General features: G+C 35.2%; 1 protein-coding gene and 1 non-coding gene across 2 annotated transcripts; one reads left to right on the top strand and one right to left on the bottom strand.

Annotated features, from left to right (window-relative positions):
• The first annotated feature begins 11,921 nt into the window (after positions 1-11,921).
• LOC115708470 (small nucleolar RNA R71) lies at positions 11,922-12,028 on the top strand. The gene has a single exon (XR_004009969.2). It is a non-coding gene; the product is annotated as a small nucleolar RNA R71 (small nucleolar RNA).
• A 5,176-nt stretch (positions 12,029-17,204) lies between these two features.
• On the bottom strand, positions 17,205-19,654 carry LOC115724681 (F-box protein At1g10780-like). The gene is made up of 4 exons (XM_030654019.2): positions 19,267-19,654; positions 18,152-18,897; positions 17,782-18,062; positions 17,205-17,676 (listed from the first exon to the last, which is right to left on the bottom strand). The coding sequence occupies exons 2-4, from the start codon at positions 18,894-18,896 to the stop codon at positions 17,440-17,442; spliced, it is 1,263 nt and encodes a 420-aa protein (XP_030509879.1). The 5' UTR covers position 18,897; positions 19,267-19,654; the 3' UTR covers positions 17,205-17,439.
• Between the last annotated feature and the right edge of the window lie 1,204 nt (positions 19,655-20,858).

Genomic DNA, 20,858 nt, shown 5'->3' with positions numbered 1-20,858 from the left:
GTAAGTACACATCATCGCTGATTATCACATTAGTGTAAATCCAAAACACTGATGAAACAGGGACTTAGTCTTTTGATTCATATGATCACAATCACATTCCACTGTGTTGACGATACTGTAATTGTGAATAAACATATGATCTGGATTTAACTGATTTTGTGTGTGTGAATGTAATAAACATATTAAACCATTAGCATGTAAAATTCATGCAAACATTAATCACTTCAAATTTCTTATATTGATAACTAATCAGATTGTAAAGAGTTTTATTTAGGGCATAAAACCCAACAAAAATATCATTTCCAAATTTAAAAATTCAAACTAATTTTAACATATGGAAGTTTTATTTGAATTATTTTATCAAATTAAATTAAATATTTAATAAGATAAATGATATGAAATAACCAACTAGATATTTTTCATATCATTTTTTAATCTTATAATTTAATAAAATTAAAATAATGAAATAAACCAATTTTAAAATAGATTTGGTTAAGCAATTATTGTTTTAATAATAAAGTAATAAATAAATGATAATTTTTAAAATTATATGTCAAATTATCTCATAAGCTTTTTTACTTTTTTTACAGAAATATCTAAGTTATTTAAATATATAAAATATTATTTATAAATTTCTAATAAGTAAAATGATGTAATATTGTCATAAATATTATTTATGAAACTTATAATTTATAAATAATAAAATATATCATAAAATAACTAATTTATGAATTTGAAAATATTATGGTCAGAATATCTATAAAAATATCTAAGTTAATTTTAAATTTATTATTATATAATTTATCATATAAGATAATTTTAATACCATATTTTAATGAAAAAGATAATTATATCTTTTAATTTAAAATATATCAAATATTAATATAAATTTTAAGATCTCAACAAAATTTTAAAATCTAACCATAATTCAAAATATAAAATAACCATTTATTAGATTTAAACTTCAAAATATTATTTGGGAATTTCAGTTCAACTTTTTGACATATGCATTTCATAAATCTTAAAATTGAAGTCAGTACATTAGTTTTATGCGAATTAAATTGGATTTTTGGTTGAATTTTAGTTTTGTAGTAGTTTTTTTGCATTTTTTTTTTATGAATTCGAAACAATCTATGTTTTGATTGATTCCGGTCGTCTTCTCAGGTGAAGTCTCTGAAATTAATGGTGGTTTTTTTTCTGGTTGGGTTTTGTTTCGGTTGTGTTGAGTTGTGTTGTGAAAATTATATTGCTTTATAATTGCGCAAGTGTACACAATCACAAACAAGTAATACAATGATAAGTAATCAAAGTTCGTCTCCACAGGGACTTTTTACTAAATAATGTTAAATCAACTAAAATTAATTCCAAGAATTTCAAATAAAAATAGAATAAAGTAACACATTAATTCATGAGAAAATTTTGTAGCCTTGATTCTAAATTTGAGAACTAATTTTTTAAACTAAATAAACTAAAAATAAGGAACTAAAAGTGATTAAAATGGTGGTAATTTCAGATTTAGAAAATAGACTTGGGTGATTAATTTCCACTTGTATGTCCCAGTTGATACAAAGAATGACTCAAAGAATGACTCAGCAATCCTGGCAGAGTTAACAAATTTCAACAAAAACCAGCAAGCTTTTTCCAAAACTTGCAACTAACCATTCATAACCTCACAATGCATTCCTACATCAGTTTAGATCACAAATAGCCCAATAAAGCATCAAATCCTTAGTTATACATGGTAGCAAAATATTCCTATTTCACTACTAATTAATACCTAAAAATAAAGGTAAAAATCATGCATCAATTAGAAGGGTTCAACTAGGTCTTACTTTTCCAAGTAAGATCTAGCTTGCTAAATGTTAAAGATGGCCAAAAATTAACATTCATTCAACATTTCATCACAACTAATTGAACTAAGCCAAGATTACTTCATCATTGCAAAATCAAAACACTAGTCCATACAAGGGTTTATAACCACCCAAATCTCAAACAAGTTTAGTTCATAGCTGAAATTTGAAACTCAAAACCAGAAAGTATGTTGTTCATGAAGTTAAAGAAAAGCTTAAAGTGAAGAAAATGATACAAAACGAAGTGGAGAGCAAGAGAGATGAGTGTTGAGCTCAAATCCTTCTTTGAATGTTGCCTTCTTCTCCTTCTTCTCAATCTTCTTCTTCTTTGTACTCTTCTTCCTTCTTAGTACTTAGAAACTTTCTTTTCTCTGCTGTATATTTCGTACTGGTTCAAAAGTGCAGCCACCTTCTTTTTTTAATTCCTCCTCTCCTTTTCTCTTTGTTCCCCAATTAGGGTACCAAAGTTTACCCTAATTGGAAATCCCAATCATCACCCACTTGTCCTTCATTTTCCACATGTTTGTTGAGTCACTAGCCAAATTCCGCCACCTCAGCTCGTTTTTCTTTTCATTAAAGCCAGCTGGACATTCTGCCAAAATAAACTTACTGGGCTGACAGATTGCTACGCGATGAATGCTACAGCAATGCCAGTCAGCAATAATCATTTTCCTGCTCCTTTTTCCCTTGTCCCAAAAATTTTCAAATACCTATTCTTGTATTTTTTTCTGCTTAAAACACATAAAAACAATAACATAAGTCTATTTAACACTTACTAACACACACACTTTCATTTATTACAAAGACACAACAAACTAGACACAATTACACAATATAAACATTAATTGATCCACAATTCACATTAAATTCAAGCTTAAAGATATGATAATAACTCTAAATCTTAGAGTTATCAACACCCCAAACTTAGAATCTTGCTCGTCCTCGAGCAATGACAACAAAAAATAAACAAAGTAAAACACAACAACACATTTTACACAAAGATTCACACACAAGACAAGTGAGAGATTTCATAGAAAATCAAGTTGGCCTAGCGAACATTGACGCTCTCAGAAAAAATGGAATTGAATGGAAAATGAAATTGCTTGCCATAACTTTATATGCTGCCCCTTTAACGTTTTTTTTGTCATTGGATAACATTAATATTTCCCAAAAGTCACCTAATTAACAATTTATACAAGTATATCCCACCTCAACTTTGCACTCCTCTCCAACTACCTTAAACTTTTTTTTTTTTTATTCATTTCAGCTCCATAAGTTGGATTAGTGCACTCCTCTCCACTAATGTAGTCTAAACTTATCCCCTTGATCAATAGGACTTTATTAGGCTTGTAATGTTAGGCTTGGGTTAGGGTATGGTAAAGGATGTATTTAAGCTAGCTCAACACCTAACCACTTCACTTATCAAAAACCGAGCCTCTTCCTAATGATTGTTTTCTTGACTCACTTCCCTAATTCAATACTCACAAGTATATTAAAATTCACTTCTCTTGCTATGTTTATTCTCTTTTTTTTTTTTTAAAAAAAAACTAAAATGGGTGGAACACCCCAAACTTAGTTGCAAGTATATAAATATATGTATTTTTTTTCTTTTTTTTTTCTTTTTGCTGATTTTTTTTTTTTTTTTATATGTTAGAAAAGAATTTAGTACTATAATATACTTATATATATAGCAAGAGAAATTTAATTAAAAATGCATACTAATATACCTTGTGAGCTAATTCCCCCACCCCAAACTTACAACCCAACATTGTCCCCAATGTGGCTAAAAGTATAATCTTGAATTAGCTCGCCACAAATTACACTCACCGCACTCACCCCAATCTTAATGTGAAACTTGGCTCTTGACAAGTGATCAATTAAGTTAGGACATATGTGGAAATGCAAATTAGGATTGACGGGATATGTATGATAGGGTTGCACAACAAGAATAGGCTAAACGGCTCAAACTTGGGTGACTAGGGAAAAATTCATTTTATAGGGAAGGTTAGAAAGGCTCAAACGTCCAAGGATGGCCTAAATCATCTCTAAGGGACAAGTCTAGCTAGGATTTCGCCTCAAGGAGATGCACTAACCAATTCTAGATGCTAAAAGTACATGTGAAATAATCGTATGAGAAATGCAAAGCATGGTGGCAAAATGCAAGTATAAACTAGTGAGGAGAGACTAAGGGAAACATCCATCATATCCAACAATGCAACATGATAAGGCAACAAATAAAAGTAGGCAGCAACAAGAATGGAATGGGCGGAAAATATCATCATCGAGCAGAACACTAGGCCACCGAAAAACCGAAAAAACTCTCAATGCCAAATAAACAAACGCATAAACAACATAGAATAAAAGTTCCAAACATAAAAGACAACATACAACGAGCACAATACAATCTAAACACAAACAACACAAAACAGAAAAATATAAAATAGCTTAGGTATGAGAAAAACTCCCTCTACTCGGAGTCCTCGTGGGGCTCCTCGGTGTTCGAAGCTGATGGACCTCCCCACGGGTCTAGAACATGCTGAGGGAAGTCCGGGAACTTGGGATCAAAACGGGGCGTAGTCCTCTTGAATGCACGCTCCATGACGACGTCACGCTTCTGCTCATAATCCCACATCGCGTGCAATCGATCACACATTTGTTGTTGCACTTGCTCAAAGCGATCAAAGCGATCTACGGGAGGCTCCGTGGCTGAAGACGCCGCTGGGGTAGGCGTTGTTTTCGGGGCTCGAGGTGGACCAAAATTTATAGGCCCCCGAGGATTCAGAGCGCCTTCTTCCTTCCACATGGGTACACCCGCCTTGCGGCAAAGAGCAGTGATGGTAGCAGGGAGAAATAACTTCCCCTTCCCCCTGTGTGCACAATCAGCAATCTCTTGGGCAAGGACAGCCCCGACGTCAACATCCCAGCCCATTCTAATGCAATAGAGCATCCAGGCGCGGTCTCTGCTGACGGTCGAATCATGTGAAGTAGGGCAGAGAGCAGTTTGCACGAATGTATACCAACATTTCAACTCGTGCTCCAAATCAGTGCGCCGAAATCGAAGATTGCCATAACTGTCCAAACTCCATTCAGATCCTGGCTTAGCGAGCGTCGGCATCATGTCACCCACAGTTTCGTCGCTCACCTGCCCTTTTTGCGCGGAGTATTGGCACTCGACAGAACTTAACCCAAACAGGTCATTGATTGCAGCAGCTGAAAATGAGACTGGGACTTCACGCACCACCACTACAGTGGGCCATTCTTGGGATAGGAAGTTAGCGTAAAATTCCTTGACAACTTCCATGACAGCCTGCTCTCTTTGCTGGACAAAAAGTCCCCAATCTCGCTGATGAATCGTTTCACTGATCCATTCGGGCAACTCATCAATGTCCTCAATATCGGCTACTAATCCACGCTCCATATAAAATTCCCGATTGGCAACCTTCTCGTGATACTTTGTCTCAGCTGCCGGGCAATGAAACTTAGGAATTTCATGCAGTGACTTCTTTTTATTCTTGTTGGCGGTCTTCTTAACTTTGGGCATTTTCTTTTCTTTTCACTTGCACACTACCCCAACACAATGAATTTTTTTTTTTTTTTTTTTTTTTTCAAGGCTGCCCCTCAACACAGTAATACTCTTACAATCCCCAATCTGATCAATCACAGCAACCTACTTTCACAGCAACTCATGCACAAAAATAATTCACACCTCAACTAGCCATGGTACAATCCCCCTGTATATATGATTCACACTTCCATATAATCAAGAGTTCAACATTTCAACCAAAGACACCCAACAAACAGCCCCTTGCTCTCCAACCACACTAACAATCAGCAACTAGCACACACGGCAAACCCACCAATCTGTCCAACACTACAACAAACTCCATAACACCCAAATGATCACAACAAACAACCTCTGTTTCAAAATCACAACAATTTATACTGTCACGCCAGAAAGATTGCAAACCACACCCTCAATTTTGAACTACACCATTTCAAAATATCAACTTTCACAGCAAAGCACTACACCACCAATTGAACTACTTCAGCAAAACCAAATGCAATTTTTTTATCCAAAACAAACTTCCACCAATACTCACTCGGCAGCCAAGAATTTGTTTAACTACAAATTGAAAATTAAAAACAGCAATCTTGACAAACCAGGGATTTCGTTTGTGTGCACTGTAGAATTCGGTTGCTGCAGGTAGTGGTGATTCTGATGCGTGTAGGAGACTCGAGTCGTGTGCTTTGAATGAGGCTCACTGGTGATGGATGTTTGGTTCGCAGTGGCTGGTGCGGTTCGACAAGCTTGGAGGGTTGTTGATTTTGGTGGTGCGGGTGAGGTCGAATGGTGAGCTGCTGGTGCGAGGTGGTGGTTCGAAGGTTGAGTGAAGTGGTGCAGTTCGAAGTTTCGAACTTGGGAGTAGCTTGGCTGCGATTTGGTGGTGAGCCTTGAGTGAGGTTTGAGTTGCTAGGGGTTCAGGTGAAATCGAATGGTGGTTTCGATTTGGTAGCTACGGGTTCAAGTGAAATCGAAGGTTGGGCACGCTGGTTTGTTGAAAATGATGCAGAGAGGGAGTCGACTACCTGGATGTTGAAGGGGACGGCTGAAGGTGGAAGATGATGAGGAATGTGAATGGGGTAGGGTTGAATGTGGGCTGACCAAGGTATTGGGCTGGTCAAACTAACTGGGGCCCAGTTGACCAAAGAAGTTGGCCCAAACTGAATTAAAAATTGTGAAGTGGGGTCTTTGTATCAACTAAAAATGATTTGGGCTCACTTAATTCAACACTAAAGTACAATTCCAAATAATTGGTCTAAACAAAAATAGACCATTCCAATGATTGAATCATGAACAATAGGACAATCCCATGTTTTTTTCTGACAGCCCATTCACTTTATTTTTGCAAACCCCAGTTCTTTTGATCTGCCTAAAACCCAAAACACTTCTTGCTAAGCTGTTGCTATAGCAACCGAACAGCAACCTGACACCCCAAACTTAGTGTTTTTGCCCAATGCAAAATTTCTTCATTCCATAGCTTTTTTTTCACTTGATTCTCTGCACACAGAAAAGAAAAGTTTCAATTTCACCATGACAATTATTTATAGCTAATTATAATATATATAGATATAATTTCTTTCTTTTTTTTTTTTTTTTTTCAAGGGGTGCCTTTCATTGAATTTTTTTTTCTTTTCATTCTTTTTCAAAATTTTTTTTTCTTCTCTTTTTTTGTTTTTTTTTTTTTTTTTTTTTTTTTTAGGCACCCCAATTTACAATGATCAAGCATCTTTCAAAGAAATTGAGGTCTTCTCTCGGTTGACCTCGCCTCTCCAATAGTGTTTCAACCGCTGCCCGTTCACTTTAAATTCCCTCCCGGATTGTTGATCTTTCACTGTAATCGCACCAAAAGGAGTCACTTCTTGCACAGTAAACGGGCCAGACCAACGGGACTTTAATTTTCCCGGAAAGAGTTTGAGTCTTGAATTAAAAAGTAACACTTCTTGTCCTTTTGCAAAAACTCTTTCCTTGATTCTCTCATCATGCCATCTCTTTGTCTTCTCCTTGTACAATTTAGCATTCTCATAGGAAAACAAACGCAATTCATCCAACTCGTTCAGCTGTAACTTTCTTGCTTCTCCAGCTGCTGAAATATCCATATTGAGATGTTTTAGTGCCCAAAACGCCTTGTGTTCTAACTCCACGGGAAGATGGCATGCTTTCCCATAAACTAGGCGATATGGAGACATGCCTAGAGGAGTTTTATATGCTGTCCTATACGCCCAAAGTGCATCATCGAGGCGTTGGGACCAATCTTTTCTGTTGGGATTTACAACCTTCTCCAATATGCCTTTAATTTCCCGATTAGATATTTCAGCTTGCCCATTGGTCTGTGGGTGGTATGCAGTAGCAATTTTGTGTTTTACACTATATTTTGCCAAGAGGGCAGCCAACACTTTGTTCACAAAGTGTGTTCCCTCATCACTTATCAAAGCTCTAGGAGTCCCAAACCTTGTAAAAACATGCTTATGAAGGAACTTCATAACCACTCGAGCATCATTCTTGGGACTAGCAATTGCCTCCACCCACTTTGACACATAATCCACCGCCACTAGAATGTAGAGATTCCCAAAGGATTGTGGGAAAGGTCCCATGAAGTCGATACCCCACACGTCAAACAACTCCACCTCTAAGATACAATTAAGAGGCATTTCATTCCTGGCGGAGATATTTCCAACTCTCTGGCAACGATCACATTGTTGAACAAAAGCATGAGCATCTTTAAAAATAGAAGGCCAATAATACCCGGATTGAAAAACCTTGGCAGCCGTGCGTTGTCCACCAAAATGACCACCATAAGGAGCTGAATGACAATGCTCCAAGATGCTTCTAACTTCACCCATTGGCACACATCTCCGCATAATACGATCGGGGCACTGCTTGTACAAGTATGGCTCATCCCAAAAATAAAACTTGCTATCATGAAGGAACTTTTTGAGCTGCTGCTTGGTAAAATCAGGTGGATGGGCACCTCCAACTAAGTAATTGACAATGTCTGCATACCATGGTACCCGTGTTTGCTCTACCAATAGCAGTTGCTCATCTGGGAATGAGTCTTGAATTTGGAATTCTCCCTCTAAGTGGCTGCTGTGATTGTTAGTTTCCAACCTAGAGAGATGATCCGCCACTTTGTTTTCTGTCCCTTTTCTGTCTCGAATTTCCAAGTCAAACTCTTGTAGCAACAAAACCCAACGAATAAGCCTCGGTTTAGAATCTTTCTTGGTTATCAAATACTTGATTGCCGAATGGTCAGTATACACAACCACCTTGGTTCCCACAAGATACGATCTGAATTTCTCAAAGGCAAAAACCACCGCTAGCAACTCTTTCTCAGTAGTGGTGTAGTTAATTTGGGCATCAACAAGAGTTTTGCTCGCATAATAAATGGAATGAAAGATCTTATTCTTCCGCTGCCCAAGAACAGCCCCAACGGCAAAATCACTTGCATCACACATGAGTTCAAAGGGCAATGACCAATCGGGTGCTACAATCACGGGAGCCGTAACAAGAGCTGTCTTCAACTTCAAAAATGCTTCATTACATTCAGCGGTAAACTCAAATGGTCTATTTTGTTCTAGCAAGTTACACAAGGGTTTGGACACCTTAGAAAAGTCTTTAATGAAGCGCCTATAGAAACCCGCGTGTCCAAGGAAGCTTCTAATGCCTTTCACCGTTGTAGGGGCTGGTAGCTTCTCAATCACTTCTAGCTTTGCCTTGTCAACTTCTATCCCCTTGCTAGACACTTTGTGACCCAACACAATACCCTCTTGAACCATGAAGTGACATTTCTCCCAATTAAGCACCAAGTTGGTTTCTTCACATCTTGCTAACACTCTTTCCAAATTCTCCAAACACACCCCAAATGAATCCCCATAGATAGAGAAGTCATCCATGAATATCTCCAAAATACTTTCAGCCATATCCGAGAAAATAGCCATCATACACCTTTGGAAAGTTGCGGGAGCATTGCACAATCCAAATGGCATCCTCCTAAAGGCAAAGGTACCATATGGACAAGTGAAGGTGGTTTTCTCTTGGTCTTCCGGTGCTATAGAAATCTGATTGTAACCCGAATATCCGTCAAGAAAGCAATAAAACTCTTTTCCCGCCAAACGATCCAACATTTGGTCAATAAATGGCAGCGGGAAATGATCCTTCCGAGTAGCATTGTTTAGCTTCCGGTAGTCCATACACACCCTCCAACCGGTCACGGTTCGAGTAGGAATCAACTCATTGTTTGCATTGGCCACCACCGTGACTCCTCCTTTCTTGGGCACACATTGAACAGGACTAACCCATGAGCTATCCGAAATTGGGTACACAATACCATAATCTAGCCACTTGATCACTTCTTTTCGCACCACTTCTTTCATGACGGGATTCAATCTTCGCTGATGCTCAACAGAATTACTACAACCAGCTTCTAAAAGTATCTTGTGTGTGCAAATCGTTGGACTAATACCCCTTATGTCCGCCATAGTCCACCCGATTGCTCTCTTATGCTTTTTCAACACCTCTAGCAAAGCACCTTCATTTTCAACTACCAAGTTTGATGCTATAATAACGGGCAGCGTGTCATTCTCCCCCAAATAGGCATACTTCAGATGGCTTGGCAAGGGTTTCAACTCCAACTTCGGTGGTTCTTGGATGGAGGGTTTTGGAGGCTTAAAATTACTTTCCTTCAACTCCAAAGATTCAAAGGGCTTCTTGAAGTTAGGAATAGGTTGCAATGGCTCCACCCAAGCAACTTGGTTGTCTTCATCTTCACTCAAGTCTTCAAGCTCATCAAAAGAACTTATAAATTTCTCATCCCTCCAAGCTTCCTTGTGAAATTTTTCAGCCACTAGCGAATCAATTACACTTATGCGGGAACACTCTTCTATCTCATCCGGAAATCTCATAGCATTGAACACATTAAAGGTGACTTTTTGATCATTCACCCTCATTGTGAGCTCCCCATTTTGCACATCAATCAGAGTTCTCCCGGTAGCAAGGAATGGTCGACCCAAGATAATAGGTACATCTCGATCAGCTTCATAGTCTAGGATGATGAAATCAGCTGGAAAAATGAACTTGTCAACCTGTACTAGAACATCTTCTATTTTTCCTTCCGGATGGGCCATGGACCTGTCAGCAAGTTGCAATGTAACAGTTGTAGGACGTGCTTCACCAATACCCAACTTCTTAAAGATCGACATAGGCATGAGGTTGATGCTTGCACCCAAGTCACATAAGGCTCTTCCAACATCCCGCCCCCCAATAGAGCAAGGGATTGTAAAACTACCCGGATCCTTCAACTTCGGTGGAATCTTACTTTTCAACATGGCGCTGCATCCTTCGGTAAGAGCTACAGTTTCAAACTCCCCCAACCTCCTTTTCTTCGTCAAAATGTCTTTTAAGAACTTGACATAATTTGGCATTTGCTCCAATGCTTCCACCAATGGAATATTGATATGGAGCTGCTTCAACACATCTAAAAACTTCTTGAATTGCCCATCTTGCTGCTGTTTCCGAAATCTTTGAGGAAATGGAAGGGGTGGTTTAGTACATACTGGTGCGGATTGTCGATCGTCGATTGCCGACCCGATGCCGTATCAACCGGTGCAGTATCGGCAATTTTCTGGGCAGTTTTTTTACTCAACTTTTCGTCATTTTGGATTGAAGTGGGCTCCCCACTACCCTTTATTTCCTCCTCGGAATTTTTCAGATGCTTGCCACTCCTCAAGTGAATGGATTTGCATTGCTCCTTCCCATCCCTCCTTGGATTCTCCGTGTCACTAGGCAAAGAACCTTGTGGCCTAGCTTTCAATTCATTGGCCAAATGTCCAAGTTGCAACTCTAAGTTTCGAAGAGAGGCAGCTTGACTTTGTATCACCGCATCATTTTTTGCCATATAATCCCGCATAAGACTCTCCAAAGAGCTTGGTTGGGCATTTTGAGCATGTTGTGAATGTCGGGGTTGTTGTGAAAAACCCGGTGGATATGCTTGTCTTCCTTGGGCTGGTGCGGTACTTGAGCTTGCTCCTTGACCCCCCCAAGAAAAATTAGGATGATTCTTCCAAGATTGATTGTAAGAGTTCGAGAATGCCCCATTGTTTCTGTTAAAATTCTGATTTCCCATGTAACAAACGGACTCCGGATTAGATGGACACTTCTCAAACACATGCCCTTCTCCACAAAACACACATGAGACATCATCACTTTGAATGGCAGCAGCTGGTTGAATATTTTTAGCGTTCCCAATACTCAAATTCTTCAAAACATTCGTCATGGACGCCATTTGAGCTGTCAAAGCTGTTATTGCATCTACCTCAAGGACCCCCGCCACTTTTCTACTTGTTGGAGCTCTAGTGTTGGACCATTGATAGTTGTTACTTGCAATGGTCTCCAAAATCTCAAATGCTTCATTGTAAGACTTCGACAAAATAGCACCATTGGCCGATGCATCTAACACCATTCGAGAAGCTGCATTCAAGCCATTATAAAAAGTCTCCATCTGAATACAATGTGGAATGCCATGATGTGGACACTTTCGCAAAAGTTCCTTAAACCTCTCCCACGCATCACTTGTGGACTCATCTTCAAGTTGCTGAAAAGACATGATCTCACTTCTGAATTTTGCATTTCTAGTAGGAGGAAAGTATTTCCTCAGAAACTTCTCAGCAAGGTCATTCCAATTGGTCACAGAATCAGGCGGCAAAGTGTTGAGCCATGATCTAGCTCGGTCTCGTAGTGAGAATGGGAATAGCTTCAACCTTAACACCTCTTCACTCACTCCTTGGATCTTGAAAGAATCACTCACCTCCAGAAATGAACGGAGATGGAGGTGAGGATCCTCAGTTGGCATCCCGCTGAATTGCCCCACGGTTTGGAGCATTTGAAACATCACTGGCTTGAGCTCAAAGTGCGGTGCTTGTATTTCAGGCCTCACAATGCCTGGATTGAGCTCATTAAACATGGGGGCTGCATACTCCCTTATAGCCCTTGCTCGATCATCTGCCAACATGACGGGATTAGCAATTTGTGGAGCAACCCCATCATCATCAAAATTTTCAGCCATGATATCTCGACCCTTAGCCTTTTGAACCCTTCTTCTTCTTCGGAATGTACGTTCAATCTCGGGATCAATAGGAGCAAGTTCAAAGCCTTCTTGTTGGTTCATACACTATAGATACCTGAGATTTCAAAGACAAACCAACAAGATTAAAAGCACAAAAATTCTTAGAATGTCAATTAGTTGATAAAACAAAATTTAGAACTTAAAGTCCCCGGCAACGGCGCCAAAAACTTGTTGTGAAAATTATATTGCTTTATAATTGCGCAAGTGTACACAATCACAAACAAGTAATACAATGATAAGTAATCAAAGTTCGTCTCCACAGGGACTTTTTACTAAATAATGTTAAATCAACTAAAATTAATTCCAAGAATTTCAAATAAAAATAGAATAAAGTAACACATTAATTCATGAGAAAATTTTGTAGCCTTGATTCTAAATTTGAGAACTAATTTTTTAAACTAAATAAACTAAAAATAAGGAACTAAAAGTGATTAAAATGGTGGTAATTTCAGATTTAGAAAATAGACTTGGGTGATTAATTTCCACTTGTATGTCCCAGTTGATACAAAGAATGACCCAAAGAATGACTCAAAGCAATCCCGCGAGTTAACAAATTTCAACAAAAACCAGCAAGCTTTTTCCAAAACTTGCAACTAACCATTCATAACCTCACAATGCATTCCTACATCAGTTTAGATCACAAATAGCCCAATAAAGCATCAAATCCTTAGTTATACATGGTAGCAAAATATTCCTATTTCACTACTAATTAATACCTAAAAATAAAGGTAAAAATCATGCATCAATTAGAAGGGTTCAACTAGGTCTTACTTTTCCAAGTAAGATCTAGCTTGCTAAATGTTAAAGATGGCCAAAAATTAACATTCATTCAACATTTCATCACAACTAATTGAACTAAGCCAAGATTACTTCATCATTGCAAAATCAAAACACTAGTCCATACAAGGGTTTATAACCACCCAAATCTCAAACAAGTTTAGTTCATAGCTGAAATTTGAAACTCAAAACCAGAAAGTATGTTGTTCATGAAGTTAAAGAAAAGCTTAAAGTGAAGAAAATGATACAAAACGAAGTGGAGAGCAAGAGAGATGAGTGTTGAGCTCAAATCCTTCTTTGAATGTTGCCTTCTTCTCCTTCTTCTCAATCTTCTTCTTCTTTGTACTCTTCTTCCTTCTTAGTACTTAGAAACTTTCTTTTCTCTGCTGTATATTTAAATGTCGGTTCAAAAGTGCAGCCACCTTCTTTTTTTAATTCCTCCTCTCCTTTTCTCTTTGTTCCCCAATTAGGGTACCAAAGTTTACCCTAATTGGAAATCCCAATCATCACCCACTTGTCCTTCATTTTCCACATGTTTGTTGAGTCACTAGCCAAATTCCGCCACCTCAGCTCGTTTTTCTTTTCATTAAAGCCAGCTGGACATTCTGCCAAAATAAACTTACTGGGCTGACAGATTGCTACGCGATGAATGCTACAGCAATGCCAGTCAGCAATAATCATTTTCCTGCTCCTTTTTCCCTTGTCCCAAAAATTTTCAAATACCTATTCTTGTATTTTTTTCTGCTTAAAACACATAAAAACAATAACATAAGTCTATTTAACACTTACTAACACACACACTTTCATTTATTACAAAGACACAACAAACTAGACACAATTACACAATATAAACATTAATTGATCCACAATTCACATTAAATTCAAGCTTAAAGATATGATAATAACTCTAAATCTTAGAGTTATCAAGTTGCTGGAAGTTATCGTTGTTAAAGAAGGTAGTTAGTGAGAATGGATAAAGCAAGAAGTATTTTTGGTAATTTTTTTTTTCTGACTTGTATAAATGTTGTGAAAATTACATGAAATATGGGATTTCATAACAAAGTTAGAAAAATATGGCATTTTTAGGTTTGCCACTTTTCTATGGCATTTTTTCACATTTAAGTTTTTTATGGTATTTGATATGCCATATTTTTATAAACTTATTATCCAATCCCATATTTTATGTTTTTGTTTTTAGCTTAATTAGTTTTATTTATTTTTTTTTTAATTTATTTTACACTTACATTTTAGGGTTTCTTTTTATTTGAAAAATTTACACCAAATACTACATTTTTTTTCAAACATTACATTTTTTTTCAAACATTACATTTTTAATTTGACAAGAACATTTTACTTTTATACTTTTATTAATTTTTTTTTTCTTTTTTACTTATTGAAACTTCAAAAAGTTTTTTTTTTTTTGTCTTTTTTATATATTTTTTAGTCAATTTTGGCTCTCTTTTTTCTTTTCAACTTTTAAGTCAGTTGCTACTTTTTTTTTTTCTTTCTTTCGCTTATCTCTCTCTATTTTTTTTTTTTCTAATTTCTCTTTGTGTCTCTTTTTTTTTTTTCAATTTTTTTCTCAACCTAATTTTTTTCTCTTAATATATATAATAAGTATACATTTTTATATTTCATTTTTTTTTTTACAAAAATTAAACTTGTTTTTTTATTTAAACTACTATTCGTTTTTTTTTTTTGGTTAAAAACTAATTATTCCATTAAAAACAGCAGAAAAAAAAAAACCAGTTTCATCAATATCATCCTGAAAAAAAAAACAATATAAAAAATCATAATCTAAAAAGAATCCAAACTTTAAAAACTAGTTTCATTAACATTGAAAGAAACTAATAATTTCATTTAAAGAATACAAAAAATAGTTTCATCAACAAGATAATGAAAAAAATTACAATCTAAAGACGATACTAACTTTAAAAACCAGTTTCATCAATATTAAAATAAATGAATTATTTCATTAAAAGAGGCAAAAAAAAAAAAAAATAGTTTCAACAATAACATAATAAAAAATTTACAATGCCTAATAACTAAACTTTTACAAATTAACGATACTAAATTTAAAAACCAGTTTTGAACATATAAAATTTATATCAATACCTAATAATCAAACTTCTAACTTCATTCTTTATTTTGGCATTTAATTTTTTATTTGCTTGCTCAAAAATTAGAGTTAATTTAAACATACAATATGCAGCAAATATAACAAAGAGAATCACAAATTAAAATCAAAGAGAAAAAAAAGAAATAAAGAAAATTAAAGAGACAAAAGTGCAATAAAAACCATAAAAGAATAACAAAAAAAAAACAGTGGAATGTGAGAAACCAGTTAGTAAAACAACCAAAATAAAAACAAACAAATAAAAACCAGTTTCTTGAGATAAATTAATAAAAAAATTGAATAAAACTCAATTATGAACAACAATAAAAAAAAATTAATTACTTAAAAAAACCAGTTATGAAAATAATAAAATAATATGTATGTCAGAAACTGATTAATTAAAATAAAATAAAAATTGTTGTTCAAATATCATACAATAATAAAACTGGTTTTATACAAACGAAAAAATATATAATAATATCATAAAAATTGAGCAACCCCATTACAGAATAGTTAAAACATGTGAAACCAGTTTCGACATGTGAAACCAGTTTTGACGTTATAAAAAATCATAACAAAATACAAATGTTAATAATAAAGTTAATTGAAACCAGTTTCATCAGACAATCAAATAAAAACATACACACACACAAATATACAAAACAAAAAAAAAAAAACTAATCACAAATATAATCAAAACAACACATAATGCCTACCAATAATTTAATAACAAAATATAAGTGTAAGTTTCCAACCTAAAAACAAAATAATAAAAAAGTAACTTGAAAAAAAATTCTAATAACATAATGAAACTATTTTTTTTATTCTTTTAATGAAATTAATAGTTTCTTTCAATGTTGATGAAACTGATATTTAAAGTTTATCTTATCTTTAGATTATAATTTTTTATATTGTTTTTTCTTCAGGATGATGTTGATGAAACTGGTTTTTTTTTCTTTTTTCTGTTGCTTTTAATGAAATAATTAGTTTTTAACAAAAAAACAAAGAAAAAAAATAGTAATTTAAATAAAAAAAAACAAGTTTAATTTCTGTAAAAAATAATAATATCTATAGTTGAGATCATTTTTTATTTATTTTAGTATTTTATTTTTTAAAAAAAGAAAAAATAAATAAAAAGAAACACAAATTTTAAGTTTTTTATGGCATTACTCAAGACTTTTTCCTATATTTGTAAGTTTTTTAAAAAAATGCCATATTTAGTGTAATTAAGTTTTTATGCCATATATATCAAAACTTATCTTTATTTTCCCCTATTTTTGTAAATAGCCCATAAATGTTTGTACTTTATAGGACCTGTCCAATATATGTGTAATATTTTTATCATTTTTTTAATAATATTTTTATCATTTTAGTACTTCATAGGACCTGCCCAATACACATGAAGAAGAAGAAAAAAAAAAACCTTTTATTTTTGGCTTAATGAATAAAATAATTCAAATTGAAATTTGACACGATTCAATTACGAATTTATTATTAATAAAAATCAATCATAATTATTTTCATATAGTCGTGCGGAAGGTAGTATATTTTCTAGTTTATTAAATTTAGTTTTGACTAATAGATGGTGGCTTTGGCGAGGTCGTGACTCGTGAGCTTTTTGTCTTTAATTGAGTTGGATTAGTGAAAAATGGTGTGAATCACAAGAATACTAGCTCGCTGACTCGCATGCTTCTCACTTGTCAAAAACTTCTGTACAAAATTTCAATCCTAATATATTCAACAGCTTGAATTTAAAGATCAACATAACTAAAAAAAATTATGTTAAAATTTTCCATAAAGCTATGCCTTTGTTTAAGGTGTACACTTTTTCCACGTAGTAGAACAGTTGCAAGGTGACTACTTGCTTGTCACCAATCTCAAGAGATTAAGGGGGGAAACAACAATTATGAATTTAAATTGAACCAAATTAGTAGTTCAGTTGATTAGTGATTTGAAAAATTAGGTAAAACTTGAAATTGAATGATAAATTGAACATGGAATTAGATTTAATGAGCCGTTATTCAATTCGAACAATCTTCCGGTTCATGTATCTAAACCTGCATATCTCATCAAAAAAATCATCTGCACTGCTGTGATTGCTCTTCATCTGAAGAATCTTTATTGTCATTGCCTTTAGATATTTCCCAAACTTTATAAACGACTCTAGTGTGCTCATTTTCTGCTCAGCATTCAATGGCGATCGAATTGTGATGGCCACTTCCTCCAAACATGGAATTACAAAGCCCCTATTAATCTGTAATAATGGAAGAGAAAACAATTCTATTAGTATTAGGTATCAAATCATTGAAAAACAAAGTTGGGAGCCAGACGAAAGGAAGTTTTGATTACATCTACTAACCCTTTTCAAGCTGTTTTTTTGACAAAGAGCTGCGAACATGGCTCCATGAATGTCAAACTTTTGAAGCTTTGGATGGTTGTTGAAGAACTCAACAAAATCAAACTCTGGAAAGGGTTGAAGAACTTCAAAATCTCCCGTGAATTCGACTTTCATAAACAAGTGCTTCACCTCGCTTGCCCATTGAAGCATATTGCATATTGCATCCCAACACCACTGGACTCCTCTAATGGATAAGAACTCCAGAGCCACAAGCTTTCCAAAATCAACCATGTAGACTCTCCCTGATGAAAACCAATACAAAAGAAAATTAGAAACCACTTACAGGTTCAGTAGGATCATATTATGAAAAACTCACACATTGCTAAACTACCTGCATTGTTGGCAATGGAGAGGTTCTTCAAGTACTCTGTCCCCCGAACCCGGATCCAACTACAACCTTGCACCTCAAGAACTTCAATTTTTGGAGAGTTCATTGAAAATGAGCAGTTACCGAAGCCATAAAAATCAAGCTTGCACCGCTCTAAATATTGCAAATCAATTGATACAGATCTAACTCCTTCACAACCAAGCAGCAGCAAATTGGTCAAATAAGGACACATTGTTAGCAGTGCAGACAATGCTAGGTCGTCCAATCTTGCACCAACAATTTCAAGGTTTTTAAGTTTTTGAAAGACTTCCCACTTGGGAGATTGGGTTATTAAGACACCCCAAAGTTTAAGAGATTCCAAATTCTTTGCAAAGCTTATACAATCCAACTTAAAGGGGCTTTCAAGACAACCCTGCAGTTCAGTTAGATTGTCCATCCGAAGCTCAAGCTGCCTAAGAGAGGAACCCATTACGGATAGCCACGAGGAGAGGCCAGCACCTGAGAATGGACTATAAACAACAAGCTCTTCTAACCTTTCAATCGAAGAAACCATCCTCAAAACAATTTCATCAGGACTGTCACTACCCGAAAGATTATCAAAACAATTGCGAGGGAAGTAGAGCCTACTAATATAAGGCATAACATCCTTCCAACACTTAGATACACAGTTACAAATTGCAACATCTCGGGCATTATTCATGTATGACAATAATATAGTGTGTACCAATGCATCAGGGAGCGATTCCATTCTGTTATAACAGTAATCAAATATTTAGTTACCATTATAAAGATCCTTAAAAATTATCAACAGAAACTACTCCAACAAGCCAAAGAAAAATGAAAATCACTAAAATGACTACTTCTATAAGATCAAAACTCAAACAATTGGAAGGCAACAATTAAACCAATACAAAGCAAATAATGATGATGTGCCTAGGAAAGCAAATAAAGAAAAAAAATCAAGCTAGTTCTTGCATCAACTAACTTTTAATTTTTTTCTATGGATCTTACAAAACCCAGATAAAATTGCAAATGAATTAGTAGTTGCAACAGTTCAAAACCTTTAGGAGTGAGCACCAAAACTTGTAGAGGAAAAGTAAGAGAGAAAGAGAACTCACAGATGCAAATTTGAATGAACTTTGAACACTAGCCCCAATGTAGCTTCGCCGCCACCGCTAACACAGTACAAAGAGCTAGAGAGTAGCCCAAGATCCCATCAGGGTCGGGGCAGATGACCTGAAATGGGTCAGAGTTCTCACCGGGGAGACATTGGATTTCAAAATCGCACCTGTACCGGAATAAATATGCATACTTTGTAAAATTTGAATCTTTTTTGAAAGAAAGATAAGGCCTACATAGGTGGGAACTTTCTTTTTTGGGTGAAATACATAGGTGGGAAGTGGGAACTCACTCAAAGCTTTTAAAAATGTTTGTTCAACCAAAAAGTACTTGTAAAAATGGTTTCTTAAAAAAAAACATAAAAGAAATGGTTTTTCAAATGTTTCATTTTATATGAGAAGTTATTATTAATGTGTTCGAGCAACAACAATTATGTTTGGTATGGAGGGAGAGTAGGATGGAGAAAGAGTTTAGAAAGGATGGACAATATTGATCTTGCTTTTAGCCAACAATAATGAGTCAAATTAAAATAATTAAGAATAATTAAATAATAAATATGAATAAGATTTAAGTAAGGGTGCGTTTGAAAAGCCACAATGTAATTGGAATTGTGTGTAATTGGAGGTAATTACACAATTTGGCATGTTTGTCTGACCATGTAATTACACTGTAATTGTGTAATTGGAAGTAATTGAGGGGTTCCAATTACACTCTCCAATTCTCATGGCCCCCCATGAGAATTGAATGTAATTACACTGTGTAATTACTAAAAACTTTTCATATTAAACATTAGCTACTAAAAATATTATTTTCCCATGTAATTACTAACTATTTTGCCAAACAAGATATTAGGAATTCATATGTAATTACCACCCCATATCCAAACACACCTTGCATTTTAAAATATAGTGTAATTACTACACTGTGTAATTACCACCCTAGTAATTACCCTACCTAGTAATTACACAGTTACTTCCAAACGCACCCAAAGAAACACTAAAATTATAGAGGTTCAGCCCCCTTGAAGATGGTAATAGCCTACTCCCCTTTAGTTCGTACAATGATCTCTGAGTTTTGCACTCTTGAATCTATAACTCTTTCTTATGATTTCTCTCGTGTGATTTCTGTATGAATCTCGTGTCTTTGAATAGTGAGATGACTCCACTATTTATAGGAATGAATTACATCAGTAGGTTTCCCAAAACTAATAAGAAATAAAATGAGGAAACTCTTTACTTTCTATAATTACAATAAGCAAAATAGAAAACTAGGCAAGTTGCATTTCTTCTTTGATACTACGTATCTATCCCATGAAATTAGGGATATTTCTGTGTCTTGCAAGTACGAAGATATATGGGATATATCTTTGATTATGTCCAACTCGCATTCTTTGGTCGGCTCATGCAAGCTGCCCACATGTTGGAAGTTGGTTGGGTGTTCTTGCATGCCCCACTCGAATGTTTCAGTTTCTTTTGACTTTGAGTATCAAATCTCCCTGTACGGTTCATTACGAGTGGAATCTTCTATCTAGGTCGTAGAATTTGTTCCACATGTCACCCAGATGGATACCACGTCATTCTGTGTACAAATT

Source organism: Cannabis sativa, chromosome 6, assembly GCF_029168945.1.
Source record: "Cannabis sativa cultivar Pink pepper isolate KNU-18-1 chromosome 6, ASM2916894v1, whole genome shotgun sequence".
NCBI lineage: Eukaryota > Viridiplantae > Streptophyta > Magnoliopsida > Rosales > Cannabaceae > Cannabis > Cannabis sativa.
The sequence above is the reverse complement of the archived record's forward strand: the minus strand, read 5'-3'. Positions and strand labels throughout refer to the sequence as shown.